The sequence below is a fragment of the Mustela putorius genome, unplaced genomic scaffold (assembly GCF_011764305.1).
Source record: "Mustela putorius furo isolate JIRA1106 unplaced genomic scaffold, ASM1176430v1.1 tig00003987_pilon_pilon_pilon, whole genome shotgun sequence".
NCBI lineage: Eukaryota > Metazoa > Chordata > Mammalia > Carnivora > Mustelidae > Mustela > Mustela putorius.
The window spans coordinates 13,363,971-13,378,653 of record NW_025422126.1 but is presented as its reverse complement, the minus strand read 5'-3'; the positions used below and the strand labels follow the sequence as shown (position 1 = coordinate 13,378,653).

Below are 14,683 nucleotides of genomic sequence, written 5' to 3'. Positions count from 1 at the left end.
GTGGCTCGGTGGGTTAAGCCTCTGCCTTCGACTCAGGTCATGGTCTCAGGACCCTGGGATAGAGCCAGGATCAAGCTCTCTGCTCAGCAAGGAGCCTGCGTCCCCCTCTCTGCCTGCCTCTCTGCCTACTTGTGATCTCTCTATCACGTAAATAAATAAAATCTTAAAAAAAAAAAAAGAAAGAAAGAAAGAAATACCGGTCATTACATTACGAAATAGCTTACAATATCACAAATGAAGCAGAATGGAAATTTCAGATGCATTAAGTTAAAGATTTGGTATTTGATTTTATAAATTAAAGGAAGACTGGCAAAAGTAAATCCTAGAGTACCCATACTCTCAACAAGGTGTTGACAATTTGACAAAGTCTGATTAAAAAACCAAAAAGCTAATTAATATTTTAGAATTCCACACAGAAGGAAGTAGGGAATACAGATGAAAGTGGCGGACATATGGAAATTGTGTTTAAATCTAATGTTCATTGATATTTCTATAAAAGTAAACACATTTTTACAGAGTACAAGAAGAAAATTCTGCTATACCTTTTTTCAAGTTCTGTTATACCTTTATCATGCTTTAGCAAGAATTAATAGATCATTTTAGTCCTAAGAAAGTATTAGTCCTAAGAAACTTCTCCAGCTGTGAATTTCATATCTTAACACGTCAATGTCTTAAGAGAATTTTCACTGGAATTATCCTACATGTGATAGTTAATTTCTGGCATCATAAGAGGAGTATCACAAATGAACTGAAAATAAGTACTCTGTGTATCATATAAGGGAGACGGATATCCTCTAGGGTATTAGGGTAAGTTCTGCATTTTCACATGTTTCAAAGGGATAATTATTTTAAAAGGTAAAAAACAGTAATTGTGTCAGAACTGAAAATGAAGCAGGACTCATAACTCACCTTTATGCATAGGAGTTGATCCATTATTATCACGTTCATTAATATTAATTACTCCATCTTCAATTAATTTCTTAAGCATTTCCAAATCACCTTTAAAGGCAGCCACATGACCTGGAAATGCTAAAGCTATGAATAAAAATTCAACATTTCCGTAAATGTATCAGGTCATTCTTTCCCCTGCCTTAAGCAGTCACAAAATTCAAATTTCAATATTAACTCAATTAAGAATGTTACACTAGAATTAGTTCAGTTGATACAATGACAAGTAATAAAAAGAGAATCATAAAATAAGATTATGTGTAGCCCTTTCTCCCCACAGGACTTCAAACATGCCAAGAGTAGTACTGTACCAGAACTATTCTTAGCCATATTCCATTGTCAGACCAACACAAAACATAAGAAGATGGTCATTTTCAACCCTTTGTATAAAAACTGGAAGCACATGAAGTATACATATATATACAAACACATATACATACACACATGGCTGTATAAGTGTACCTGACCTAGTACCTAACTGTAAGTACTTGATAAAATGTTTTTAATGTAGCAACTACATATACTGAGCCCTTAACTGAATGCCAGACATGGTAGTAAGCACTGGTAAGTAATGCCTCATTATAACCATTTTAACAACTTAGTTGTTAAATGAGATATAGTTATTCTCATTTTTAAATATAGAAATGAAACAGAACAGCCAGAGTATTTTGAATGATTTATTTATTTTAGAGCGAGAAAGAGAGAATACAGTAGGGAGAGGCTGAGGGAGAGGGAAAGAGTCCCAAGCAGACTTTGTGCTGAGCACAAAGCCCAACACAGGGCTCGATCTCACGACCCCAAAATCGTGATCTGAGCTGAAGCCAAGAGCTGGACACTTAACCAACTGCACCATTTAGGTGCCCCTACAAAGAGTATTTTTAAAAGAACAAGGTTGGAGACTTAGACTACCCGATTCTAAGTCTTACCATAAAGCTATCATAATAGCTTTGATATGATTGATAGCTTACCATAAAGCTATCATAATCAAGACAGTTGTGGTATTGGCAAATAAACAGATCTATAAGACAGAATGCAGAGGCCAGAAACACACCCATACATATATAGCCAACTGACTTTTTACAAAGCTGACAAAATATTTCAATGGGGAAAGGAAAGCCTTTCCAAAAAAAATGGTGCTAGGACAAGTAGCTGTATGTGTGTGGGGGGTAAACAAAATTTTAAATGAACACTTAATTTCACTCAAAATTCCACATAAAATTTAACCTGATGTAGATCAAAGATCTGAATTAAAAGGCTAAAACTGACAAATTTTTAGAAAACTATTGAAGAGGGGCGCCTGGGTGGCTCAGTGGGTTAAAGCCTCTGTCTTTGGCTCAGGTCATGATCCCAGAGTCCTGGGATCGAGCCCTACGTTGGGCTCTCTGTTCAGCAGGGAGCCTGCTTCCCCTTCTCTCTCTGCCTGTGATCTCTATCAAATGAATAAATAAAATCTTAAAAAAAAAAAAAAGGGAAGAAAACTATTGAAGGATATCTTGCTAACTTTGAGGTGAACAAATATTTCACAGATAGGACACACAACAAAAGACATGAAGACTGATAAATTGTACTTTACCAAAATTTAAAACTTTCATTCTTTGAAAGACACTCCATGGGGTGCCTGGGTGGCTCAGACAGTTAAGCATCCAACTCTTAATTTTGGCTCAGGTTACGATCTTTGGGTCATGAGATCAAGCCATGTGTCAGGCTCCATATTGAGCACGGCGCCTAAGATTCTCTCTCCCTTCTCTCCCTGCCCCTCCCCTGTTAATCACATGCCCTCTCTCTCTCTAAAATAAAAATTTAAAATATATGTACATATTGCCATGAAACCAGGCAAGCTTCAGAAAGGGAGAAAATATAGGCCATAACATATACCTGACAAAAACTCTAAAGAACTGTCAAAAGTCAATAATTAGTAGACAAAAAACCCAATTTACAAATGGGCAAAAGAATTAAACAGATACTTGATAAAAGATATACGAATGCGGGGTGCCTGGGTGGTTCAGTGGGTTAAGGCCTCTGCCTTTGATTTGGGTCATGGTCCCGGGTTCCTGGGATGGAGCCCCACATCGGGCTCTCTGCTCGGCAGGGAGCCTGCTTCCCCACACCCCGCCTGCCTCTCTGCCTACTTGTGCTGTCTGTCAAATAAATAAATAAAATCTTTAAAAAAAAAGATATACGAATGCCCATTTGAAAAGATGCTCAATATTAATTAGATTTCAGGAAGATGTATACTAAAACCATGGTAGGGTAACACTACACATCCATTAGAACAGCTAATAAAACAGACTGACCATATCAAGTGCTAGCAATTCCATGGAGCAAATGGAATTCTCATACATGTCTGGTGGGGATATAAGCAATACAACTACTTTACAAAATAGTTGATAACAACTTTTTTGTTGTTGTTGTTAAGTAGGCTTCACACCCAGCATGGAACCTACCATGGGGCCTGAACTCATGACCCTAAGATCAAGACCTGATTAGGGGTCAAGAGTCAGACACTTAGATGACTGAGCCACTCAGGTGCCCCTGTTACACAACCTCTTAAAGTTAAACAAAAACCCACCATACATCCCCCTCTTCCATATTTACCAAGAGAACTACAAACATATATCTATGTAAAGGTTCAGAACAGCTTTATTAGTAATAGTCCAAAATTGGAAATAATCCAAATGTTTATCGGCAGGTGAACTGTTAAAAAGAAATATACAATACAACCATATAATGGGGTGTTATTCGACAATTAAAAGGAATGAACTATTATTAATATACATAACAGGGGTGAATCTCAAAATAGTTCCATTAGAAAATTCAAACTGATCTATAGGGACAGAAAGCAAGTAGGTGGTTTTGTGGGGCCAGGGTGAAAGTAAGGGTGAACTGCAAGAGGTCCACTCCAGAGATGATGGAAATGTTTTATATCTAGATTGTGATGGTTTCATGAGTGTAAACTAGGGTGCCTGGGTAACTCAGTCAGTTAAGCCTCTGCCTTCAGCTCAGATTGTGATCCCAAGGTCCTGGGATGGAGTCCTGCTGTCAGGCTCCCAGCTCCACAGGGAACCTGCTTCTTCCTCTGCCTCTGCCTTTCTCTCTCTCTTTCTCTCTTTGTCTCTCTATCTCTCATGTATAAATAAATAAAATCTTAAAAAAAAAGAGAGAGAAAAGTATAGGCAAGAAATTTATAGAGGAGAAAACTACAATAGCCATTAACTTACAGAAGGATATTCAATCTCATTCATAATAAAAAGAAAATGAAAATCAAAGTACAAATTAAGGCTTTTCACGCCCAATTGGCAAAAATTGTAAAGTCTGACAATACTGAATATCATTCCTCTAAATTCCCACCAAACATTACTGATGAGAGTGTAAACTTCTGTAATTACTCTGATGAAGAATCTAGCAATCCCTGTTTATACTGAAGATGGGCATATCCCACCAAGCAAACCCTAAAGCAGAATGCACACCTATTTACCCAAGTCAAGCTCCTAACTCTCAGTCTTCAGAGAAGATAGGCAGTCCCTCAAGAAGGCACAACCAACAATCCCAGTGTGCCACGCAAATACTGTCTGTGGGGGCTATGTGTTAAAAAGGTAGTGACCTACTTCTCTAAAGAATCTCTTGTAGGGGCGCCTGGGTGGCTCAGTGGATTAAGCCCCTGCCTTCGGCTCAGGTCATGATCTCAGTGTCCTGGGATCGAGCCCCACATCGGGCTCTTTGCTCAGCGGGAGCCTGCTTCTCTCTCTCTCTCTCTCTCTGCCTGACTCTCCGCCTACTTGTGATCTCTCTCTCTGTCAAATAAATAAATAAAATCTTAAAAAAAAAAAAAATCTCTTGTATATGTACTTAAGGAGACACATACAAGAATATCCATGACCACACTGACTGTAATAGTGAAAAACAATCTAAATAACAAACTGGAAAATGGATAAATGATGGTTTTCATAAAATGCAATACTATATAACAAAAAGGATAAACTGGAATACTTCCATTGGCCTAATATCAAAAACATAGTATTTTCTGGAAAAAAGCAAGGAATAGAAGAATGCATACTGTTTAAATGCCATTTTCATAAGATTTTAAAAGAAGTTTCAAGGACTGTTAGTTGTCTACTAAAATGCTTTGCCTTCAATAGTACGAGAGCTTCAGCTGAGGTGAGTCTTCTCAGCTAGGTACTGAATCCCCAATGCTTCCCCACAACTAGTATGCCCACATGACTCAATTTTCACCAATGGGATGCTGGCAAAAGTAATGAGTACAAATCAGACCTTGAAAATCTCTGGTCTGAATCTTACAGTCTTGCTCCCTTCCCCACCTCCTGCTAAATCTGCTACAAGCAGAGAAAGCTAGTTGGGAAGAAAGCCAGCACAGCACAGATTCACTCTTCAACCTGGGCCAATCATATGAATCCTTCGACTGCTGAATTTTAGGATTTCTTAGTTAGAACATGTTAGTCTATTTCTCCAAAAACACACAATAGTGCATATTTTTGTGAGTACATATTCACTAAATAGAAAACCTATAGAATGGAATTAAAAATCCAAAACAACAGTTACCTCTGAGAAGAAAAAGAAATGAATGATATCAAAGAGACAGAACCAAGAGGCTTTTAAATATACAGCATTTTATTCTTAAATCAGTGGCATAAAAAATGTATTCATTACATTGCATTAATCTTTATATATTTCTGCCTAAAATATTTCATAATAAAGAAGAGAAACTGAATGAATGTGTGGACAATTATAAGTAACATATTTAAACATAACATTTGCCTTATAACTTCTTTTTTTTTTTTTTTTTTACTTACTCTACTTATTAAATGCTAAAACATTTCAGGTTTATTACTTACTTTCCTGATCTTTTGGATCACTTCCTTCATACTCAGCTCCTTGGATAAACTGCAAAATGTTCTGCTTAAAGAACCTCTGGGCCAGATCCAATACATTTTCTCCATTATCATTGAAGGCTTTTAAAGCTTGGGTTTTACTGTTCATTTTGCTGAGTAGGAATTTAAAGCAGTGAAGGTGACCTTCCATGGCTGCTAAGTGAACTACAGCAGGAAGAGAAAAAATAAATTTTAATGGACTATAAAATAACTCAAAGAAAGAAATAACAACATTGGCTCTCATCCTCACAGGGAGATGACTGCCCCTTCCCTGTGTAATAGGGAGCCAACAAGTCCTTACTCAGCCTTCTACTCTTGCCAAAGCAGCAGACTAAATTATTAAATAGATACACATACTATGAATGTACAGACACCAGAGAAGAGATACCAAAGAGCAGGCCCCAAAATATTTCCTTGAAAAGTGAAATCCCCAACAACCTCACTGTGGTTTTGATTTGCATTTCCCTGATGCCAAGTGATGTGGAGGTTTTATTCATGTGTCTGTTGGCCTTTTGGATGTCTTCTTTGCAGAAATGTCTGTTCATGTCTTCTGTCCTTTTCTTGATTGGATTGTTTGTTCTTTGGATGTTGAGTTTGATAAGTTTGATAAGTTCCCACAGATCTTGGATACTAGCCATTTCTCTGATATGTCTTTTGCAAATACCTTCTCCCATTCAGTCGGCCATCTTTTGGTTTTGTCAGCTGTTTCCTTAGCTGTGCAAAAGCTTTTTATCTTGATGAAGTCCCAGTCATTCATTTTTGCTTTTGTTTCCTTTGCCTTTGCAAACATGTCTAGCAAAAAGTTGCGGCTGAGGTCACAGAATTTGCTTCCTATGCCCTCCTCTAGAATTTGATGATTTCTATCTCAGATTTAGGTCTTTCAACCATTTTGAGTCGATAGTGTATGTTGTAAGGAAATGGCCCAGCTTCATTCTTCTGTTTGTGGCTAAATGGGTTTTATTCCTAAGTGCAAGGGTGGTTCAACATCTGTAAATTCTAGGATTCTAGAACTTTGGGGCTAGGAGGGCAGAGGCAGAGATGGAGAGAAGAGTACAGTCTGATTCCATTGGTGTTCCAGTCAAAGAATAGTGGAAACAACTTTAACATTTCTTTTACATATGTTACTTCATTCAAGTGCCGCAAAAATCCTATGATGATGAAACTACAGCTTGGGAGGGCTTAAGGACTTAATTGAAAAGGACACAGGTGGTAAGTAACGCTTTGGAGAAGACACTGGAAGCAATATACTAAATCTCCGTGTGGAGAGTGGTGTGGTTAGGCTGGGCAACGGCAGGCAGGAAAGGGGTAGAGAAAATGTTCTTAAATATAGTCAGATCATGTCAGTGCTGTGCTCAAAATCCTTCAATGGCTCCTGTTACCTCTCTGACTTTGTTATCTATAACTCACCCTCTCACTTCTGTTCTAACCATACTGGCTCGCTGTTACTACTTGTTCTCAAATACACTCCTGCCTCAGGAGCTTTCACCGGCTATTACCTCTTTCTGAAATAACCCTTCCCCATTATGGTCACAAGATCTACTCCCTCAGCTGCTTCAGGTCTTTATCCAACTATTGCCTCTTCCATGAAGGCTTCCCTGATCACCCTATTTTAAACTTCATCCTCTTTCATATTCTATTCCCTTCTCTGATTTTATCCACACACATAACTCTATAATATAATTTATATTCTTTTGTTATTATCTACGTCCTGACCACCACCACATGAAGGCAGGGACTTTGGTCTGTTTTATTTGGTGGGACATCCCTAGAAGAGGGATTGACACGTAGTAGATGCTCAGCAAAGAAATGCTGAATGAATAACTTAAGAGATTTTAACACAAGCAATCTAGTACTGAAGCCAAATTCTTTTTTTTTTCTTTTTAAAGATTTTTTTCATTTATTAGACAGACAGAGATCACAAGTAGGCAGAGAGGTAGGCAGAGAGAGAGAGGAAGAGAAGCAGGCTTCCTGCTGAGCAGAGACTGAAGCCAAATTATTAACCTCTATATTATACTATTTAAAAATATACTACATATGGTCATAAAAAACTATACTTGTTTGAAGAAATAAATGTCAATTTTTTAAAAAATGAGCAAGCAGAAAGACTTTTAAAAATGACCAGGCATATTTAATAAAAAATCAAATAAAAACAAAATTGCCCCCTACTTTGTATTACAGAAAAGTCAGTTCCAGGTGGGCTAGAAATCTAAACGTGAAAGTAAAATAAAATTTCTAGAAGAAGGGCGCCTGGGTAGCTCAGTAGTTTAAGCCTCTGCCTTCAGCTCAGGTCTTGATCTCAGGGTCCTGGGATCAAGCCCTGCATTGGGCTCTCTGTTTAGCAGGAAGCCTGCTTTCCCCCCTTCTCTATGTCTGCCTGACTACTTGTAATCTCTGTCAAATAAACAAATAAAATCTTTAAAAAAAATTTTCTAGAATATAAAAGAACACCTTCATGATCAAAGAGTGGGGAAAAACTTTTTTTTAATAGGATTCAAAAGGACTAGCTATAAAGGAGGAGCTTATTAAACTTACTAAATTGCAGTTAAAATTTCTATCATCAAAAAAATCTGAAAAAAATGAAAAGGCAAGCCATAGGATGGAAAAGATATTTGAAAGAAGATATTTGCAACACATATAAGTAACAGAGATCTTGTATCTAGACTACATAAAGAAGCCCTACAATTTTTAAAAAGAGAGAAAAACTCAATAAAAAATAGAACTCAACAAAAAATTTGAACTGGTACTCTAAAAAGAAAATAACCAGGGGCACCTGGCTGACTGTCAGGAGAGCATGCAACTCTTGATCTCAGGGTTTGAGGCCAAGCCCCACACTGGGTATAGAGATTACTTAAAAGTAAACATATTTTTAAAATAATAAAAAGGAGGCACCTGGGTGGCTCAGTGGGTTGAGCTTCTGCCTTTGGCTCAGGTCATGATCTCAGGGAACTGGGATCAAACCCTTCATTGGGCTCACTGCTTCCGCCTCTCTCTGCCTGCCTCTCTGCCTGCTTGTGACCTGTCAAGTAGATAAATAAAATCTTTAAGAAATAAAATAAAATCTCCCTGATATGAGGAATTTGAGAGGCAGACTGGGGGGGGGGGTCTGGGGGATAGGGAAGGAAAAAAATAGAACAAGATGAGATCGGGAGGGAGACAAACCATAAGAGACTCTTAATCTCACAAAACAAACTGAAGGTTGCTGGAGGGGAAGGGAGGTATGGAGAGGGTGGTTGGGTTATGGACATTGTCGAGGGTATGTGAAATGGTGAGTGCTGTGAAGTGTGTAAGCCTGACGATTCACAGACCTGTACCCCTGGGGCAAATAATATATTGCATGTTAATTAAAAATAAAATAATAAAAAGAAGAGTAATTTTTTTAAAAAGAAAGGAAATGACAAGATGGCCATTAAATATATAAAATAATGTTCTATAATACTGATCAATAATTATTTTAAATATAAATTATTAAATACTCTAATCAAAGGACACAGGGGAAGTGAATGGATAAAAAACAAGACCCATCTATATGCTGCCTATAAGAAACTCATTTCAGACCTAAAGACACATAAAGACTGAAAGGAAGGGATGGAAAAAGTTATTTCACTCACAAATGGAAGTGGGGGGAAAGAAGCTACAGTTGAAATATTTATATCAGACAAAACAGACTTTAAAACAAAGACCTTTTGATAAATAAGGATATTACGACATGATCAACAATCATGCAATAAGAGAATTTAACGACTATTAATATCTATGCACCCAACATCTACATACATAAAGCAAATACAAACAGACATAAAGGGAGAAACTGATAGTAATAAAATAATAGTAAGGGACTTTAAAACCTCATTTAAATCAATGGCTAGATCATCCAAGATGAAAATCAATAAAGAAATAGTGGCTCTGAACAACAGATTAGACCAGATGGACTTAAAAGATACATACAGAATATTCCAACCCAAAGCACCTGAATACTCATTGACTTCAAGTGCACATGGAACATTCTCCAGGACAGATCACATTTGGCCACAAATCTCAACAAATTTAAGAGGACTGAAATGATATCAACCATCTATTCCAACTATAATAGTATAAAACTAGAAATCAAGCACAAGAAAAAAACAGAAAACACAATCATGCAGAGGCTAAACAATATGCTACTAAACAACCAATGGGCCAACAAAGAAATCAAAGAGGAAATTATAATACACATGAAGACAAAAGAAAATGGAAACATAATGGTCCAAAATCTTTGGGATGCAGCAAAAGCAGTTCTAAGAGGCTTACCTCAAGAAACAAGAAAAATTAAAAAATAAATAAATAAAAGGAAGAAGAAGAAACAAGAAAAATTGTTAACAATCTCACCTTACACCTAAAGGAACTCAAAAAAAAAACAAAAAACAAAAAAACAAAGTCCAAGTTTGCAGAAGGAAGGAAATAATAAAGATCAAAGAAGAAATGAACGAGAGACTAAAAAATAACAATTATAATAACAAAAAAGACTAATGAAACCAAGAGCTGGCTCTTTGAACAATAAGACAAAACAAAACTGATAAACCTTTAGCCACACTCATCAAGGAACAAAAGAGAGAGAACTCAAATAAATAAAATCAGAAATGAAATGGGAAAGGGCCACCTGGCTGGCTTAGTTGGTAGAGCACCTAACTCTTGATCTCAGAGTTATGAATTAGAGCCCCACATTCAGTGTAGAGATTACTTAAAAATTAAAAAAATATATATATTTTTAAATGACATGAAGGGTGCCTGGGTGGCTCAGTGGGTTAAGCCTCTGCCTTCGGTTCAGGTCATGATCGTAGGGTCCTGGGATCAAGCCCCACATCAGGCTCTCTGCTCAGCGAGGAGCCTGCTTCCTCTTCTCTCTCTGCCTATCTCTCTGCCTACTTGTGATCTGTCAAATAAATAAATAAAATCTTTTAAAAAATTAAAAATTAAAAAATGAAATGAGAAACACAGATACAAAGAATTATAAGAGACTATGAAAAATCATAACAAATAGCATGGAGGACATGGGGAGATAGAGAGGAGAAGGGAGGTGGGGGAAATTGGAAGGGGAGGTGAACCATGAGAGACTATGGACTCTGAAAAACAATCTGAGGGTTTTGAAGGGGTGGGGGGTGGGAGGTCGGGGTACCAGGTGATGGGTATTATAGAGGGCACGGATTGCATGGAGCACTGGGTGTGGTGCAAAAATAATGAATACTGTTATGCTGAAAATAAAAAATAAATTAAAAAAAGGAAAAAAAATCATCTGTCAACAAATTGGGAGAACCCAGGAAAAAAATAAAGGATAAACTCCTTGAAATATAAAATCTTCCAAAACTGAATTAGAAAGAAATTTAAAAAGTTGAACACACTATTTACTAGTAATAAATTGAACTAGTAATCAAAAAACTCCCAACAAACAAATGTCCAGGATCAGAAGGATTTATAAGAAAATTCTACCAAAGATTTAATAGAGTTAACACCTATTCTCCTCAAAATATTCCAGAAAATAGGAGAGGAAGAAAAACCTCCAACTTTATTCTTAGAGGCCAGCATTGCCCTGATACCAAAACCAAAGACACTAAAAAAAAAAAAAACTACAGGCCCATATCTCTGATAAAGATAGACACAGAAATTCAACAAAATGTTAGCCTACTGAATTCAACAATTCATTGAAAAGTTCCCCCACCACAATAAAATGAGATTTATTCCAGGGAGCAAGGATGGTTCAATATTAACAAATCCATCAATGTGAAACATCACATTAGGAAGAGGAAGGATAAAAACAAGAAGATCGGGGTGCCTGGGTGGCTCAGTGGGTTAAGCCTCTGCCTTCAGCTCAGGTCATGATCTCAGGGTTGTGGGATCGAGCACCGCATCGGACTCTCTGCTCAGCAGGGAGTCTGCTTCCCCCCCTTCTCTCTCTGCCTGTCTCTCTGCCTACTTGTAATCTCCATCTGTCAAATAAATAAATAAAATCTTAAAAAAAAAAACATTAAAATCATCTCACTAGATACAGAAAAAGCATCTGACAAAACACAACATCCGTTCATGATAAAAACTCTCAACAAAGTGCGTGGAGAGAAAACATACTCAGCATAATATAAGCCAGATATGACAAAGCCATGGCCAACATCATACTCAGTGCTGATGAACTAAGAGCCTCTCTCTCTCTTTTTTTTTTTTTTTAATATTTTATTTATTTATTTAACAGAGAGAGAACACAAGCAGGAGGAGTGTCAGGCAGAGGTAGAGGGAAAAGCAGGCCCTTGCTGAGCAGGGAACCTGATGCAGGGCCCATTCCCAGGATCCTGGAATCATGACGTGAGCCAAAGGCAGACACTCAACACTTTAATTCAACAGAGTACTCCCAAGTCCTAGCCACAGCAATCAGACAAGAAAAACAAAGGCATCTAAATTAGTAAGGAAGTAGTAAAATTGTCACTATTTGCAGATGACCTGATACTATACCTAAAAAGCCCCAAGGATGCCACCAAAAAAACTGTTAGAGGTAATAAATGAAGTTAGTAAAGTTGCAGGATATAAAATTAATACACAGCATTCAGGTGCATTTCTATACACCAATAATGAAGCAGGAAAAAGAGAAATTAAGAATCTACAACTGCACTAAAAAGAATAAAATACCTAGGAGTAAATTTAACCAAGGAGGTAAAAGACCTGTACTCTAAAAACCTTAAGATGACAGTGAAAGAAACTGAAAATAACACAAGCAAATGGAAAAATACACCAGGCTCATGGATTGGAAAAAATCAATATTGATAAAATCTTCACACTACCCAAAGCAATCTACAGACTAAATGCAATCCCTATCAAAATACCAACATTATTTTTCACAAAACTAGTACAAATAAAAATTTAAACAAATAAAATTTGAATGGAACCACAAAAAAACCCACAAAAAGCTAAAGTAATCTTGAGAAACAAAGCTAGAGGTATCACAATCCCAGATTTCAAGAATAACTACAAAGCTATGGCAATAAAAACAATATGGTACCAGACACATACATCAATGGAACAGAAAAGATAGCCCAGAAATAAATCCACAATTACGTAGTCAATTAATCTACAACAAAGGAGTCAAGAATATACAATAGGGAAAAGACAATCACTTCAGGGGCACCTGGGTGGCTCAGTGGGTTAAGCTGCTGCCTTCGGCTCAGGTCATGATCCCAGGGTCCTGGGATCGAGTCCCGCATCGGCCTATCTGCTGAGCAGAGAGCCTGCTTTCCTCTCTCTCTCTCTCTCTCTGCCTGCCTCTCTGCCTACTTGTGATCTCTCTCTGTCAAATAAATAAATAAAATCTTTTAAAAAAAAAAGAAAAAAAGACAATCACTTCAATAAATGGCACTGAGAAAACTGGACAGCAACATGTAAAAGGATTTAACTAGACCACTTTCTTATACCATACACAAAAATAAACTCAAAATGGATTAAAGAACTGAATGTGAGACCTGAAATCATAAAACCCCTAAAAGAAAACAAAGGCAGTAATCTCTTCACCATGGGCCTTAGCAACATCTTTATGGATACATCTCCTCATGCTAAAAAGTAAAAGAAAATAAGCCACTAGGACTATGCCAAAATAAAAAGCTTTTGTAGAGGAAACATCAACAAAACAAAAAGGCAACCTACTGAATGGACAAGGATATCTGCAAATGATATCCAATAAGGGGGTTAATAACCAAAATATATAAAGAACCTATACAACTCAACGCTAAAAATACAATACTATTAAAAATGGGAAGAGGATCTGAACAGACATTTTCCAAAGAAAATGTACAGATGGCCAACAGGCACATGAAAAGATGCTCAACATCATTCATCATCAGGGAAATGCAAATCAAAACCACAATGAGATATCACCTCATACAAGTCAAAATGGCTGGCATCAAAAAAAAAAGAAATAACAAGGGACGCCTGGGTGGCTTAGTAGGTTAAGCCTCTGCCTGGGATCAAGCCCTGCATCAGGCTCTCTGCTCAGCAGGGAGCCTGCTTCCTCCTCTCTCTCTGTCTCTCTGCCTGTCTCTCTGCCTACTTGTGATCTCTGTCTGTCAAATAAATTTTTTAAAAAATCTTTAAACAAAAAGAAATAACAAGTTTTGGAGAGGATGTGAAGAAAAGGGATCTCTCACATACCATTGGTGCAAATGTAAATTGGTGCAACTACTGGGGAAAAGAGGTTTTTTTGGGTTTTTTTGAAGAAACTCAAAAAAATAAAAAATAGCAATATCATATGATCCAGTAATTCCATTACTGGGTATTTACCCAGAGAAAATGAAAACACTAATTCAAAAAAATATATGCACCCCTATGTTTACTGTAGCCATATTTACAATAGCCAAGATATGGAAACAACCTAAGTGTCCATAGATAGATGAATGGATAAAGAAGAAGTGGTATATATATCTACATATAGATAGATAGATAGATGCAATGGAATATTATTCAGCCATAAAAGAATGAAATCTTACCATTTTCAACAATACGGATGGAACTGGAGAGTATTCTCCAGTTAGATGAGGATGTTAGAGAGATGAGGCCAAAGAGGTATATAAGAACCAAATTAGAGGGACGCCTGGGTGGCTCAGTTGGTTAAGCAGCTGCCTTTTGCCCAGATCATGATTCCAGTGTCCTGGGATTGAGTCCCCACATCCAGCTCCTTGCTCATCAGGGAGCCTGCTTCTCCCTCTGCCTCTGCCTGCCTATGCTCGCTTTCTCACTCTCCCTCTCTCTGACAAATAAATAAATAAAATCTTTAAAAAAAAAAAAAAAAATTATAAAGGTATAGCATGCCAAGCTAAGAAATTAGAGCTCCTCAGAAATCT

At 37.2% G+C, this 14,683-nt stretch overlaps 1 protein-coding gene across 1 annotated transcript in view; it reads right to left on the bottom strand.

Moving 5' to 3' along the window:
- Positions 1 to 14,683, bottom strand: part of ANKRD42 (ankyrin repeat domain 42) — a 56,102-nt gene that overhangs the window by 23,426 nt on the left and 17,993 nt on the right. Inside the window, exons 5-6 of the mRNA XM_045071530.1 lie at positions 5,799 to 5,999; positions 910 to 1,035 (exon numbers count right to left, since the gene is read on the bottom strand). Of these exons, the coding sequence (XP_044927465.1) occupies positions 910 to 1,035; positions 5,799 to 5,999 (327 nt within the window). The remainder of the gene's footprint in view (positions 1 to 909; positions 1,036 to 5,798; positions 6,000 to 14,683) is intronic.